The sequence below is a fragment of the Brassica napus genome, chromosome A7, assembly GCF_020379485.1.
Source record: "Brassica napus cultivar Da-Ae chromosome A7, Da-Ae, whole genome shotgun sequence".
Classification (NCBI taxonomy): Eukaryota; Viridiplantae; Streptophyta; class Magnoliopsida; order Brassicales; family Brassicaceae; genus Brassica; species Brassica napus.
Genome location: NC_063440.1, coordinates 7350577 through 7366285, shown reverse-complemented (window position 1 = coordinate 7366285; position 15709 = coordinate 7350577). Strand labels below are relative to the sequence as shown.

At 34.6% G+C, this 15709-nt stretch overlaps 4 protein-coding genes across 4 annotated transcripts; 2 read left to right on the top strand and 2 right to left on the bottom strand.

The window, feature by feature from the left end:
* The first annotated feature begins 74 nt into the window (after positions 1-74).
* LOC111213284 (dCTP pyrophosphatase 1-like) lies at positions 75-1216 on the top strand. Its single transcript, XM_022715005.2, has 2 exons — positions 75-285; positions 788-1216. The coding sequence occupies exons 1-2, from the start codon at positions 163-165 to the stop codon at positions 1067-1069; spliced, it is 405 nt and encodes a 134-aa protein (XP_022570726.1). The 5' UTR covers positions 75-162; the 3' UTR covers positions 1070-1216.
* Positions 1217-2124: 908 nt separating this feature from the next.
* On the bottom strand, positions 2125-4071 carry LOC106405860 (probable sodium/metabolite cotransporter BASS3, chloroplastic). The gene is made up of 5 exons (XM_013846412.3): positions 3581-4071; positions 3385-3480; positions 3006-3312; positions 2689-2936; positions 2125-2599 (listed from the first exon to the last, which is right to left on the bottom strand). Exons 1-5 carry the CDS (start codon positions 3937-3939, stop codon positions 2359-2361), a joined length of 1251 nt encoding a protein of 416 aa, XP_013701866.1. The 5' UTR covers positions 3940-4071; the 3' UTR covers positions 2125-2358.
* A 5616-nt stretch (positions 4072-9687) lies between these two features.
* On the top strand, positions 9688-13129 carry LOC106405858 (serine carboxypeptidase-like 21). The gene is made up of 13 exons (XM_013846410.3): positions 9688-10219; positions 10350-10495; positions 10600-10670; positions 10768-10890; positions 11005-11107; positions 11218-11255; positions 11358-11459; positions 11541-11864; positions 12122-12187; positions 12276-12397; positions 12625-12738; positions 12817-12862; positions 12952-13129. Exons 1-13 carry the CDS (start codon positions 10056-10058, stop codon positions 13033-13035), a joined length of 1503 nt encoding a protein of 500 aa, XP_013701864.2. The 5' UTR covers positions 9688-10055; the 3' UTR covers positions 13036-13129.
* A 323-nt stretch (positions 13130-13452) lies between these two features.
* LOC106404133 (ribosomal L1 domain-containing protein CG13096-like) lies at positions 13453-14618 on the bottom strand. Its single transcript, XM_048735468.1, has 7 exons — positions 14582-14618; positions 14134-14265; positions 14006-14056; positions 13881-13927; positions 13714-13806; positions 13554-13608; positions 13453-13469 (listed from the first exon to the last, which is right to left on the bottom strand). The coding sequence occupies exons 1-7, from the start codon at positions 14616-14618 to the stop codon at positions 13453-13455; spliced, it is 432 nt and encodes a 143-aa protein (XP_048591425.1).
* Positions 14619-15709: the final 1091 nt, after the last annotated feature.

Sequence of the window (15709 nt, the reverse complement as noted above, 5' to 3'; positions counted from 1 at the left end):
CTCACCTTCAACAAGAAACATCCGGTAACCGGTCATCTCTCTCTCTCAATCAAAAGTCTCATTAAGGAATCGAATCAAGCAATAATAAAATAATTAGTATCACATTCTTTCTTCTATTTAGATTTCTCCTCCTCGAGTGTTTAGGGATTTGTCTGTGTAAAAATGGACATGGGGGAAGAGAAGGAAGTAGTTTCTCTGGGAACTCTGAGTAAGAAGATGGATGATTTTGCAAAGGCTAGAGATTGGGAGAAGTATCACAGCCCAAGGAACCTCCTTTTAGCCATGGTATCTTCTTTTACTCCTTTGATTTGTCTCTAAATCTCAAGTTAGTGTATTAATCTTCCAGTTACGATACATATAGTGTACTGGAGTGTCACATGGAAATTTAACTTGGGTCTTGTCTGATAAACAGAAAAGTTGGCATCTTTTGCTATGTAATGGAATCTCTCCTTTTCTTTTTGTTAATTCTTTACATTTCATGGATCTTCGAGTTGGTTATAATGTCTGGTTTTCTCCTGATCTTGTCTTAGAAGCTGATCTTGGTTCCATGAAAATTTGATTATGTAATTAAGCACCCGCAAATAAAAAAAGAGAGGATATTGTGGCTTTGTACCAACTTTGACATGATTGCAAGTGAATTTTCAATTAACATAATCAATGAGAAAAACATGTGATTTTTGACAACAAAGTCAAAAAAAGGTCAAAACTTTTGTCCTGCAAAACCAAGTGAACTCTTGTTTCTTGTTGTTTTGGTTGCTTTAGAAATAATATTTAATATGAAATGTAGGTGGGTGAAGTGGGAGAGCTATCAGAGATATTCCAATGGAGAGGGGAAGTGGAAAGAGGACTTCCGGATTGGAAAGAAGAAGACAAAGTTCATCTTGGTGAAGAATTATCAGATGTGTTGTTGTATCTGGTGAGGCTTTCTGATGTTTGTGGTGTCGATTTGGGCAAGGCCGCTCTGCGGAAACTCGACCTCAATGCCATCAAGTACCCAGCACCCAAACAGACTGATCATTGTGTTGGTGAACATTCAAGCGACAATACTAAGTTGACCGAAGATAATTAATCTCTGTTTTTTCTCAAAAAAGAAAAAAAAAAATCCTAATGTGAGTTGTTGACTCTTGCTTTGTACAACTTTTCCATTGGTCTCTGTATTGTTACTTTCCCCGTCTTGCACTGAATCTTAACATTAGAGTTAACCTTTTTACATATATTGCTCGTGGAGTTGTTTGATTCATCAAGAGAACAGAGCATTTGCGAGTGTCAAAGCAGTTTCTGGTTCACATGTTGAATTGGTTTAGATTATGTTCGTTGAACATCGATCCCTATACAAGTCCACATTAATAGTTATGTTACATGGAAGCGGAAATGTATGGAAGCACGAAAGCGAGATTTAAAAAATAAATAGGAAGCGGATACGTATTGAAAACGTATTCGTGTATATATATATATATATATTTTTTTTTTTAAATGAACTAAAAATTATATGATTTAAATTTAAAATAAAACATTTATTCATTTATAATAATTTCGAAATGATTTTATATTAAAACTGTGAATATACACAGAAATTAAATTTAAAATAAATTATTATATTAATTATTTTTAATAGTTTATAATTAACTGAAATAATATATTTGAATATATGATTATCTTTAATAAAAACATCAGTGCATAAAGATAATTTATAGTGCTAATTTTAATATTTGTATTCTCTCTATTCAATACTATTAAAATTTGGATTTTATATAATTAAAAACTATAATTTTATATTGTTATTGATATAAGACGTTTTTTTTAAAGAATGGAAAGTGTAATTTCAAAACGGAATTGTAATCTTTCAACATGTTATTAAAGATAATATTTTAGAAGCTTTTTGAAAGCGAAATTCCGTAAACTTCCACAAGGTTCCAATTCTGATTCCAGTTCCGAAGCGGGAAAGCTTCCGTGTAGATTACTAGTGAACGTAGAGTGAACCCCTCATTATATTCTTTAGATCAAGTCTGAGATCTTTATTTTCTATCACTGCAACGGCGTTATTTTCATTGTGCATTTGTCAGTTTCACTGTTCAACTCTGCATTGGTCTCTTTATATTTGCTTAACCTGTCTTGCACTGAATGGATATAAGCGTTCACTTTTTATATCATGAATTAGTAGACTACGTACATGATGACTGATGAACACTTACATGTAATGTGAGCACGTCTACACTACTACCTATACCATCCCCTCTAAAACCCTTAATCTTTACCTTCCCAAATGCTGTTTGTTCCTCAAAATCCAAAACCTGAAAGAATTTGCGATGAATACTCAAGGTGTGGTTCCCTTGCTTTACAGGTTTGTTGTGGCTCTGCTCATGATTCAGCCGTATTGTCACTAGTTTGCGGTGTTAGTAGAGACAGAACGTCCCTGATACGAAGCCCATTGCCCCAGAAAGAGGCAAGACATAGACCCATTATGGCCATCACAACCACAGAGCATGCTGCTGGCACGGCTTGGCTGCTTCCAAGAAACTGGCTTGCAAGCAGCCCAGCTAAGGTCGAGCTTTGCATTCCTGTGCAGAGAGATATCGTCCGGCTTACTTCCTCCTCTTGCCTGGTTAAGAGATTCAACAGCAGAACTCAACAAAAGTATTGAAGCTAGAAAGAAAAAAAGAAGATTATTACATGTTGCAGTTGTGTTACCTTAAGCCTGGGATCTTGGAGAACCAATATCCCACAACAAATGCTACCGCGTGGAATGTGATAACTGGAAGAATCAATCTAAGACCTTCTGCCGAAAGAATCTGACTTCGATTTATCGAAAGCGGGCTTCCGATGCAGAGTGAAGTGCATACCATAGCAACAAACGGCATCACAGGTCGAAGAAGAGTGACCACAGGCTTTGCGTAAGTATTCAACACAAGGCCAAGAGTGACTGGAACAAGCACAACCTACAAGTTTTGACCTCAAACGATGATTGTTTCTTCATGATCATATAGCTAAAAAGAACTTTTGGTTACCTGAAGTATAGACTTGGACATGGCAACAGCATCAACGGGAACAACGGATCCAATAAGAAGACCGCTTAGCAAAGGAGTAAAGAGAACAGAGGCAATAGTAGTAGAGCTAGTAAGAAGAATGCTCATGGCAACATCAGCTTTGCTGAGAGAGCTGGCGTAGCTAGACAGCTGAGCTCCAGCGACACAACAGGTGAGGACAAAACCAGCGTAGAAAGTGGTCGGCATCCCAAAGGTGTTAGCAACTAAAACCCCAAGGAGCGGCTTCAGAACGTACTGAGCAACAAAGCCAACAGATAACGGCACTGGTCTGCAACCAAAACAAATAATGTTACTCAAAAACTAGAACAGCCTCAAGAAGAAACTTGAATGATCAAATAACCTTTTGAAAGCAAGAGCAAAATCTTGAACTGAAAGCTGGATTCCGATAGATAACATAATCCCACCAAGAGCAGGAGCATAGAGTTCTTTAGATACCCTGCAAACATTTCATCTGATATTCATCTTAAACACTACTCAATTCTCATCAGATAGCTTGAGAACAGAGCAATGGAGAGAGAGAGAGAGAGAGTGCAAACCAGGTGAAAGTGGATGGATAGGAGAGAGCAGCGAGGGCGGTGAGGGCCACGACGAAAGGAAGCAAAGCGGACAAGACCTGAGAGGAGGAATCGGAGTTGTAAGGAGAATGGTTTCCTCCGCAGAAAGATAAGAGAGACATGTTGCCATCTCTCCACTGCAATCCAACTCTTCCCGTAAACGGCGTCGTTGAGCACGCTACTTCCCCCACGCGTCTTTGAAAGCTACTAGTAAGCGATGGCGGAACGATCGAAGAGAAAGATGAATGAGAACAATTGAAGAACCGAGATTTAGCGGCAAGTGTTCGTTTGGGTACTGCTGGTGGTGAGAATGGGAAAGAGAAAGAGGTGATTGAAGCCATTCTCTTTCTTTCTGCCTTGTCTGAAAATTGAGAGGGTCAAGTTTGGAGTTTGAAGAAGGCAAGCAAAAGGGATAATATAGAAAATAAATGTTAAGTGTATGCCAAACTCATGGCGTGGTCGTCTAATAGTCATTTGTACTTAGCCGGTCGGTTTTTGTCTATTTAGATGCACAATTTGGGTGTTACAACTTTGTTTGTTTGGTCCAATTACTTCAGAATTCACGGGTTTTTGGTTGGTAACTGTTAGGTTTTCAAGGTTAAAGATGTCGTCTTTCTCATAATTAACCCTTGAAGAATCTAATCAGTTTCTTCTTCTAACTATATAATCTTTCATATTTACAGCCCCTCCCTATAGATTAAAAGATAGAAAATCGAGTTAGCCAAACATAAAATAATTTAACAGAGCCCAATAAGAATAGTTCATAGTTAGCAGGGCCATGTCCAATGAAACATTTGCCACATGTCTTTATTTTTTATTTATTTTTTTGACAACAAAAAATTGTTTCGTCCCTCAAACTAGAAATAGTCTATGAATCTGACCGGAACAGAAAAACTAATAAAAACTAAATTCTTGTAAAAAAAAATCGTACAATCCTGGCAAGCTAATCAGTTGTCTTGTTTTGTGCCCTTGGAACATGAATGATTTTGAAGTCTTGAAGCGATGCTATCTCTGGTAGTTCCGGTGATAATCATGGCCATGCTGTCGGATCCTTTACCATCGAAATTAGCTCCTTGCAGTCCGTCCCGAAATGCTGGCATGTTATATGTTGAATCATATTCTCCATGGACCAATTGAGTGCGTCTAGTTATGAGTGTAAAGATGACAATCTTTTCTCCTTGTTTTTCAACCCTAGGAATTGTTTATTTCCCACTTCATCTATCCATACCCAACCATATACGTTGTATTGTGAATCTGCAGTCCAAGATCCATCGATCAAACAAATACTTTGCAAGCATAAGACATGTGTATTTTGTGTTTGATGTGATTGTTGTGCATCATCGCTGGACTTTGAGTTTGCATCAAACCAAACGTTACATTTACTTTGGGCATGCCACATGCCCCTATTTTTATGGGAAATTAGAGCGTATAACTATGAAAAAACCATAATTCACATTCTAGCTATTTCCCTAACGGTTCTATACACGTTGTTATATATATATATATATATATATATATTAATACTATAATACCTTTTCCTGCAACCGGTGTAACCTGCTAAAAAAAATTATAAATATTAATTATTAACCACACAAAAGTAAATAGTGGTGTATCCTATTTCTTATCTTCCCTTTTTTATTTTCTTTGCTTCGCCTGATTTCGAATGCTTTGCCATATCTTTCGTACTCTCATTCCAATCATGTACTTTTCTCTGCTTGTGCCATCCTCCGACATCGTACGGCGTTAAAGTTGCAGCAGTGGTTAGTAACAAACCCTTCTTCTCCAATTTCACCAAGTTAATTCTTCTCAAATCTTTGGAACTACAGTAAGTTCTCAGGTGTTTACCTTTAAATCTCTTCATATGTTGTTATTTTTCTTTTATATTTGAGATATTGTCGGAATTAGGGTATTATAATTGGTAAATCTGCAACCTCGTTAACATTGCATGTTCGATCTGATTTTTGTGTAGAAGTTTGCCAATTGATTTAGGGTTTTGGTTTCCCCGGCTGTTTTTAAATTTGCATTTTAGGGAAGATACATAGTAAATAGTATAGTAATATAGTTTGTTGTATGGAATAACATTTGTAATACAAGTTATATGCAGTGGCGGAGCCACAGTGTTGGCATATGGGTCAGTTGACCCAGGTGGATTTTGTGTTAAAAAAAGATTTATTGGTATAATTCTATAAAAGTTATGTAACTATTGATAAGTTTAGTTAGATGACCCATGTAATATATGCTATTTTTTAGAGTCTGACCCTCCTAAATAATTTTCCTACCTCCGCCACTGGTTATATGCGTGAGATCTCTATATGCCTATTTTATTTGAGGTGGAATATAAAAACTATATGTTCAAACTATTGTATTTGAGATGGAATTGATTGACAAACTATTCTACTTGAGATGGAATTGAATGATCTGTAACATATGCACTATCATTTTTTATCAACAATCATATTGTTTGAAATATAAAAAGTTATTTTCTATATAAAATAGAATGAATTACTCTGTCATAACCATGTTTCCCTCTTATTTTGTTATTCAGGTTTGACATGGACGATTTTCGTTCCTAATAGATTGTTTGAGATATGTTTTGAACCCACTGGAACGAAGGACTAATAACTATTTCAACCTTCGTTGAATTGAGGTGATCAAAAATGCATTAGAGGGTTCAATCTTGTCCGTTGTTCAATCGTGTTCGTTATATTGGTGTATATGTGTGTGTATATAATTTTGTAAAGAAAAAATAACATATTGAACGTAAATGGAATATAATTTATTATGACATCAAATAAAACAAAATATAATGTGATATTCAATGGGAATGATATTCATATGATGTTGTCTCTTCCACCTCTTTTCTTTAATATCGTTAATCTTCATTTCTTTCGCTACAATCAATCTAAATTTGGTGTAAGTATTACTTCATTCCCTGCAATTATATACACTTCAAAATTTGAACAATATGTACTGTGTTATATCGTTTATCACATTTTCTGTTCTATATGCTCATGTAGAAAGTAAATGCATCTTACTAGCATTTTGAAATTTGAGTTTAGTTTATGAAAGACTGGGGTTGCCATTGGATTAGGGTTTATATTTCCAAGTAGGGTTTACTGATTAGTGGCTTTGGTTTAATTTATGGAAAATTGGAGTTGACATTGGATTAGGGGTTATATTTTCGTGTATGGTTTAGTGATTAGTTGATAGGATTTAGTTTATGTACGATTGGATTGACATTGGATAAGGGTTTACCATTCTGTTCCGGTTTGTGTGATTGGTGGACAGTGTTTAGTTTATGGAAGATTAGACTGAACATTTGGTCTTTAGTTTATTCCTGTGTGGTTGATTAGTTTATTTCTGAAATATTTGGCTTGCTTTTGGGTAGAGCATTACGTACTTTCCTTGCAACATGTACTTTTTTAACTGTAGTGAAATTATGAAGACCATATTTCACTTGGAACTACAATTATAATATTACTATTTTATATACGGTACGTTGTATGGAAACTCATACAATCGGTATAGAATATACTTGTCATCATCTTTAGTTCGCCGTTAGGTTACCATAGGTTCTGGCACACTTACAACTGTTATTCACTCCTCTCGATTCATACCCTTACATCATATGTGTTGAATACATCTGCACAACGCGATCTGTATGTTATGTGATTGTTACGATGCCACACATAAACGCCACGTCTTTTACTTTAAAATATAGAACCGGTAACCTGTTACTTGAATGGGTATAACCGGATAGAAGAAAGCACAAAACTCTGACAATGAATTATGTCAAAATCATAGCTACTTTCTTAATTTATCACCAAAATATGGCCATTTGGCCAATAAGCCCTATTTTTATAGGATCCATTAAGCAAAAAAATCTATATACATTATACATATGAATAATTTTTTTTATATAAAGCCCACTTATTTCTTTTTTTTTAATAACTTAACTAAGTTGAACGGGCTAAACAACAAAGCAACTTAATGATACAATAAATTAAAAAATTTAGTCCACAGAACTAAAAACCTGATTTACACTTAAGTAACAAAATATTTCTCTTTTCTCTCATTTTTTTTTCTTATAAAAAAACTCTCTAACTTCTTTCATTCTCTTGTAAAATTTAAAGCTGTCCCCCATTTTATATCTTGTTTAAGGTCTCCATAATTTTAGGGCCGGTCCTGATAATTGGCACAGACTTAAGCAACGTTGCTTTCATCGGTGGAAGTAAGTGTAATAGAAAGAAGCTGAGAAAGTGAAGTGAAGAGGCAAAACGAAAAGGTTTTTGCAAATATGGATTCTTTATTCTGGAGGATTGGATCATACATTGAGGGTCATCAGTTTGCATGGATTCTTTGGTACATTTAGAAAACGCGAAACAAAAATGTTTTAAATGATCTAGATAAGAATCCAATGGTTACATTGCAGTTGGCAGAAACAGGACAGCACTTTGGAAGGAAGCTCAATTGGAGATAGAGAGCAGAGGAACAAGGAATGAGGATGTACATGGTACACCGCGTCAAATTGGTAGATGGTGCATTACATATGCTTCTTAGAAAGAGAAGGACTTACTATCAAGACAATGTTGATATAGCACTTTAGAAGGCTTTGAAGGTTTGATGGGGGCAAAACACATCAGAGCTCACATTCACCTCTGCACGCAAATATGGAAGTGTTAATTTGGGCGATGGAGTGTATGAAACGGCTACGGCAGTTCCATGTAATGTTTGCAACAAATTGTTTTCAATCGGTAAAGATGGTTTTGGAATTAGAAAAATGGTCTGCTTTTGTAGTATACTTAGAAGAATATCAAAGAATAGATTTGTCGCTTTTCAATTCAAGCACGTTCCTAGGACTTATAACTCATTCTCCTGCTCGTGGTGCAAGAAATCACTATGTTTACTTTGTCCATATGAACACAGAATCCACAATTTTGTTAGTAAAGTCCTGATTAAGTATGTTTATGTTATTGATAAAAAAAATTGTACAATAAATTGAATCAGGTGTAATGAAGCTAATTTATATAGGAGTTTAAAATGAATGAAAACTTTATGTAAAAAAAAGGTAATTATACACATAAAACATGACACATCAATGTTTTCAAATAAAATTATTTAAAACGTAAAATTATTCAAATATTTCAGTTAGCATTTATTAAATTTTAATAAAAAAATATATTTAAATTAACCAAAAAAAATTAATAATTACTAAAATATATTGTTTATATGATTGAATGGTAGATCAAGTTATAGTTGATATTTTGTGACCGCATAGTTTTACATAAAACATGCAATATATTTAGATCCATATGAAGTGAGTTAAAACAATTATCATTTAAATTATAAAATACTAAAATAAACCTTGATCAATGTAAGAATGGTTAAAAATGATAAATTAATATATTTCATTTATAAAAATATTTAGAAACCAAAACTAATAAAAGATACATTAAATAGATGGATTAAAGTTTTCAACAATAGTTTTATTTATTTCTATTTACTACGTATTACAATAAGTTATAAAATCAATAAAATGTGTATATTACATTTTAGCACTCAATCACTTTAGTTCATACACCAAACCCAGTCAATATGTATAAAACATTTAAAAGAAATAATTATTTGATTAAAATTTGTCAAAATAACTATACACTTTAAAAATACGGTTAAGAATATAGTTCACATTTTAATCAGAATCATACTCTAAAAAATCAATAAAAGTCAAGAAAATAAATTCAAATCTCTTATTATCATTTATAGAAATAATTTTGTATTTGAAAATTAACTATTGCATGAGTTTCATATGTGTTTATGACACAAAAGTATTTAACTTGAATACTTGATCATATTATGTGAGTTTATCTCTATTTAATATATTTATACAAACATGAAAGATCTGAAAGTACTATGACACAAAAGTATTTGACTGGTATATTTTATAATATTATGGGTGATTGGTTGTAGCTATAGATGCTAAGACAACTAAAAATTAGTTTAGAGTCAAAAATGTCATCCAATTGAACTTACTTTTTTAAAAAAGTTGTTAACAACCAAAAGGTCTATAGAAAATTAAAATATGGTGGTGGAGAACTTTATTTCGAGAGACAAAAACATAAAGCTACAACTACACCAAAAGTTTTACATCAAATAAATGTACACCTTAAACTCTATAGCCAATGACATAAAGTCACCCATGTTATCTCTATTAATAGTAAAAATATTTTCTCCAAGATTTGATTCTTTATTTCTTGCTAAAATCTTCTATTCCTTTCCTTTTACATTTATTATTTTGTTATTTTCACCTAATATTTTCTTATAATATTATTTTTCCTTGTAATGCTTCCTGGAAAATTTCATTAAATTCCTTATATTTTTTACCATACCTAGTTTTCTCCTTTATAGATATATGCAATACACAATTCTTCTATGATAGATAGATTTCAGTTGTAGTTGCATGTCTCTGTTCATTATCAAAATGGGTTTGATAGTGAAAGCTCTTCTTGCTGCTTCAGTATTGTTGTCTTTGCGTTTTTCATTAACAGAGTCTGCCCCTGAGTCTGCTCTTGTCACCAAAATTTCTGGTTTTAGTGGCACTTTTCCATCTAAACACTATGCCGGGTAAAATTCAGTTGAACTGCTTAGATTTCACAAAAACAAAAAGCTCATCTTTTCATACAGTTTTATTTTTGATTTTCTTCCTAAAGAATTTAATCTCACTTTTCAAATGGACGTTGGTATGTGATCTAAGGTATGTGGCAATAGATAAAGAGCGTAATAAGAATCTATGGTATTACTTTGTGGAATCAGAGAGAAATGCTTCAACAGATCCAGTTGTCATTTGGTTAAATGGTGGTCCAGGTTGCTCTAGCATGGATGGATTTATCTACGAGCACGGTAAGTTTCATATAATCTTTACATTAGCCACTACAGACATTGGTTTTTTCGACTCAAGATTTATCTCGATGTTATCCAAATATAATAATAACATACTTTTGCAGGTCCTTTCAATTTTGAACGAACAAAAACAAAAGAACCTCGTTTGCATCTCAATCCTTATAGTTGGTCTAAGGTGAAAAGAAAGAACAACGACTTTTGATAAACCATCAAATATGCTCTTTTCTTATAATAAATAAGAAAATCATTTTATTTTTGTTTTTTGGGGTCAGGTTTCGAACATCATATACCTTGACTCCCCAGTTGGTGTGGGGTACTCTTACTCTAGAAACAAGTCGGATTATAACACTAATGATTCAAAAACCGCGTCTGATTCTTATGCATTCCTAGTCGAGGTGAAGTATTAATGTTCTATTTTTTAAGAACAATAATAATTTATATTCAAATAATGTTTATTGTGTAGTGGGTGCGATTCAACGAATTAACCATTAATTATTAATGTTCGACAGTGGTTCAAGATGTTTCCGGAGTTTCAGTCAAATCAATTCTTTATCTCAGGAGAATCATATGCTGGTGTCTATGTCCCAACTCTTGCTTCCGAAGTTGTCAAAGGTCATCTAACTTTTGTAACATCATATTATTAGAAAAATAAACCCCTTTTCATATGCTAGCAGAAAAAAAATGGTTTCCAGTATTTCTCTTCAACTCTTGTTACTTTGTAGGAAATAAGAATGGGACAAAGCCGGCTATCAACTTGAAGGTACAACTAAAGGAGTTCAATAATGGAGATAATATTTCAGTTAAAAGTTCTTCATGGTTTCGGTTCGTCAATCTTAATATGTCATATACATTATATATATAGGGATATTTGGTAGGTAATGGAGTTACTGATCCAGTGTTTGATGGTAACGCACTTGTCCCCTTCGCACATGGGATGGGACTCATCTCTAATGAACTCTATGAGGTTTGGTTTTGCTGCTCGATGTCTTATAATCCTTGCTTTATTCATCAGTGCTTTTATCTAATGTGTAACAAGAACTAGCAGGATACTAAAGCAGCATGCAAAGGAGAGTACTATAAAGAGCCAGATGTAAGCGTAGAATGCGCTTACTTGCTTGGAAAAGTGTCAGATGATGTGACGTTATTAAACATATATAACATTCTAGAACCGTGCTTCCACGGAACATCGACGTCCCCGATTGACATGGGATCTATTCCTCCGAGTTTCCTTAAGTTGGGAAAAACAGAAAGGCCGTTACCAGTGAGAAAGAGAATGTTTGGACGCTCGTGGCCCCTTGGTGCTGTTGTGCGTCCAGGCTTTGTCCCTAGTTGGCCTCAAATCCTTGCTAACTCCCAAGTTCCTTGCGTTGTGAGTACTTAACGTCATCATGCATCTTCCTCTTATATATGTTTTGGTTAAGTATATTTGCTATTGCCACTTGAGAAAATTATAATTAAAATTATCACTTGTTTACACACAAATTTACATATGTACAATTAGGTTTATCCATTTGTATTAAAGGATATTTGATCATTATACACAAATATAAGCTTGTGCTACATTCCTTCTCAAATATATGTACTTCTCCACGACATTAAAATGTAAGGAACTTGGTATGGATGCAGGATGATCGAGTTGCAACAGCATGGCTGAACGATCCTGCAGTAAGGAAGGCAGTTCATGCTAAAGAGGTCTTTATAGCATCCATCATACATGTTCTCTCTTCTTTTTGCCATAAAATATTTTGACATCTAAAATTTATGTGTGAAACGTTGATAGGAAAGCGAGATTGGAAGATGGCAATTGTGCACAGACAACCTCAATTACACTCATGATGCTGGAAGCATGATAGAATTTCATAGAAACCTCACTCTTAGTGGCTATCGTGCCCTAATTTTCAGGTACATATATATATATTAACCGTACAAGTAAGACTAAAGAAAATGTCTAGAAACCAAGGTGGCATGGTCCAGTGGTGTTGTTCTGGATCAAACATGCGATAATCTTGTCTGATTTTCTCATGGTCAAGATAAGTCACTTTAAGACGCAAAAAAAAACGGGTTCTACATGTTTTAACGAGTAGTAAACCAGTCAAAGTGTATCCAGTGTAATATTTTAATATGTGCAGCGGAGATCATGACATGTGTGTACCATATACTGGCTCTGAAGCATGGACTAAGTCAATGGGATACAAGGTGGTCGATGAATGGAGGGCATGGATGTCAAATGGCATGGTCGCTGGGTAACTGTTTTGTCTCACTCTGTCTCTCTAATGATTTGTTTCTCAGCTCACTATTTCTACAATAAATTGGTACGATAGGTTTACACAAGGGTATGCCAACAATCTTACATTTGCAACTATTAAGGTAAAAAAACACTCTCTTTTTTTGTATTTTACAGATGAATTCGTTGCTTTTGTTATGTGCTTTTGATGTTTTAATGTTTTGTTTTGTAGGGCTCAGGACATACCGTTCCTGAATACAAACCTCATGAAGCCTTCGACTTCTATAGCCGTTTTCTAGAAGGAAAAAATATATAGACTCCTCAAGTTTTAGCTTGTCATCTTCATTAAAATGATGTCTTCTTTGAGCTTAAAACATCCTTTCTAATAAAATTCAAGTTTCCCATTGATATTTTTTTGGAAATAAAAGAGGAGTTGCAAAGTCGGATAGCAAACTTGGGAACGTTAAACCGTTTCAGTTTCATGACAAAACGTGGAAAATGAATTTTGATTTCGAACCTAAGTTTGCGATGTTAAGCTTGTTCATGTTTTCACTTAAACTGTGTCTAGGACTAGATCTCATCTCCATATGGGTCTTGGTCGACATTAAATGTTAACTAATATATGCATTACTCCGTATTTTGATATTTGAATTAGCTTTTGATCATATAAGTTTAAAGAGGAATAATAGGTGAATGCTCAAGTTCTTGGACTAAAACATTGGGACAATTAGCTTTAGTACTCTTCTTCATCTGTTGACAGAAAACGAGAAACAAAGTTAGAATAATTTCTCTAAGTTTGCAAGTCTATAATCGTTGTGTAAAGATGATGCTTACTATCATTATCTTCCGGCTCGTTATAATCATCCTCATCATCATCAAAGTCTTTATTCTACAAAACATAAAAGAAGAAAGTTTAACTAATTTTCAGAGCCAGAATAGTGACATGTTCATATTTCACCAATTAGTTTAGAAGAAGAAAAAAAAAGAGACAAACCTTATCATAATCTCCGTTATCAGAATCTTTTCCCTCACATTCTTCAGCTTCATCATCACCTACTCCTTCTTTCTTCTCTTCCTTCCCTTCAGCCTATAAACCAAACAAAACAATCAAACAATGTAAAGACTTGTTGTGGGCTCCATAAAACTGTGTTTTGTTATTACCTTAAGCTTTGCTTCAAGCTTCTCCAAAACCACCAACTTGTGCAGATCTACAAAAACAGAACATAGAGTTTCTTTATGTGTAGAATATTGTTGAAACTAATTACAAAAACAACAATTTCAGTTACCTGCGTCTTGAGTCCATTTAGCTCTCTTCACAGGCCGTTCTCTTGGAGTATCTGAGAGATTGCAGCATATGATCAAAACAGTAACTTGAAATATGAATCTAAAACATACAAGATGATTAGTTCCAAACCTCCAAGAAGTTCTTTAGGGAAGTTATCAGGTCTAAGAACAAGATAGTCATAGAAAGATCCTCTCTCATGAGACTTCTTCTTCTTTGGCTTCAACGTGTCTGAAAACCTCTCGATATCTAAACTCTCACTCTCTGAATACCAAAAAAAAAAAATTAAAAAACAAAGTCTAATAAGAGAGTTTATGTATGTTTTGTATAATAGATACCTTTCTTTCAAACTCCATCGCCTAAGTTGTAAATCAAAGTTTTCCAAAATTTGTCGAAACAATCATTGAATTGCTTGTCTTCTGAGATTGATTTGCGGTCAGATAACGTTATGTCCTGCCGGCAGCAAAAAAAGGTTCAGCCTTTGCATATGGGAGGACAGATGAATCAAAGCGAAAAAGTTTTCAACTTACGGGGAAAATCACAAAAGGCTCTGCCTTTGCATACTCAACGCCAAACCCACCTCTTCCTCGTCCTCTTCCTCTTCCTATGTAAGCCATCTACGATCACCGAGAACTGGTTTTCAAACGTCTCTTTCGGAAACAGGCGATTGCGGAGAAAGCAAATTTAAGAGTTCCCTTTGTATTTCCCCTTTTTATTAGTTTAAGAATTATATTTTACTTTGTTCAAAAACAAAAAAGGAGTATTTTACAATGTATCTATAGTCCGTTTACTTTCCTTTTTTTTTGTGCACAACATATATTATAAAAAGGCTCGATGCGCATCAACGTTTACAAATGAAGCAAAAGATCCTAGAGCCATGCTCAACGGTATAATGAAGTTAGAAAACATTACAAAAGAACTAAAGATAGAACGATTAAGGGGCGAGTCATGCTCAACTAAATGATGAAACCCAACGAGAATCTCCACTTTTGTTCTTATGGCGATTGTTGAAAAGAACAATTGATAGTCGAAAACAATGTTGACACACCTATAAGAAGAGGTCGAAATGTTGACTTACAAGAACTTTAGGTTAGAAGCTCCAAAACCGTAGGCAACATTGAGAGTACGACGTCCTATCTGACTTGATTTGACACTGAAACAAGAACAATCAGCTTTAAACCCAACAAAGCTTACCGAAGAGACTAGGTAAATTTCAAACTTTAACTTCACCTCCAAAGAGGCGCTTAGGATGAAGTTTGATGACAGAGCTGAAGGTTTAATTGAGTTCAAACCTCGGAACTCAACGTTACCATGTCCATCCCAAAAAGTTGTAACTGAAGGGACCTAAGCATTCATTCATCACACTCGTTCAACCAGAACGTGTGTGGAAAAACATCGGATAAGAGGTAAGAATCTTTGGGATGGTTGTGTCTCTTTGCCACAACTCCGGTTTGAAGGTTGCATAACTGACTACGTGAAGAACCATCGATGTTTGAGACAATGTAATGTGATGGAGGCGCAGTGACGTAGCAGCGAGCAAATCTGGTGCGTCCACACTCTTGCACAGTAGTTCCGACGACGAGAAAAAAAGTGAGAGGAATGTAGAGCCGGCTGTGGACGAAGGTGGCTGACACAGACACGGCTTCACCAAGATACTGAAAGTAATAGTTGGATGATAGAGTTGACATTGTAACTGGGCCGAACGTTT

Bases quoted from the DNA above. Each gene is read 5' to 3' on its own strand.
- LOC111213284 (XM_022715005.2), top strand. From the start codon at position 163: ATGGACATGGGGGAAGAGAAGGAAGTAGTTTCTCTGGGAACTCTGAGT. The intron at 286-787 runs GTATCTTCTTTT...TATGAAATGTAG, and splicing joins GGAACCTCCTTTTAGCCATG to GTGGGTGAAGTGGGAGAGCT.
- LOC106405860 (XM_013846412.3), bottom strand. From the start codon at position 3,939: ATGGCTTCAATCACCTCTTTCTCTTTCCCATTCTCACCACCAGCAGTA. The intron at 2,937-3,005 runs GTAACCAAAAGT...CAAAACTTGTAG, and splicing joins TGTCCAAGTCTATACTTCAG to GTTGTGCTTGTTCCAGTCAC. The intron at 2,600-2,688 runs GTAACACAACTG...TCTCTTAACCAG, and splicing joins TCCAAGATCCCAGGCTTAAG to GCAAGAGGAGGAAGTAAGCC.
- LOC106405858 (XM_013846410.3), top strand. From the start codon at position 10,056: ATGTCTCTGTTCATTATCAAAATGGGTTTGATAGTGAAAGCTCTTCTT. The intron at 10,496-10,599 runs GTAAGTTTCATA...ATACTTTTGCAG, and splicing joins TGGATTTATCTACGAGCACG to GTCCTTTCAATTTTGAACGA. The intron at 10,891-11,004 runs GTGAAGTATTAA...AATGTTCGACAG, and splicing joins CTTATGCATTCCTAGTCGAG to TGGTTCAAGATGTTTCCGGA.
- LOC106404133 (XM_048735468.1), bottom strand. From the start codon at position 14,618: ATGGCTTACATAGGAAGAGGAAGAGGACGAGGAAGAG. The intron at 14,266-14,581 runs GTGGGTTTGGCG...TTTGGTATTCAG, and splicing joins AGGAAGAGGACGAGGAAGAG to AGAGTGAGAGTTTAGATATC. The intron at 14,057-14,133 runs GTTTGGAACTAA...GCAATCTCTCAG, and splicing joins CCCTAAAGAACTTCTTGGAG to ATACTCCAAGAGAACGGCCT.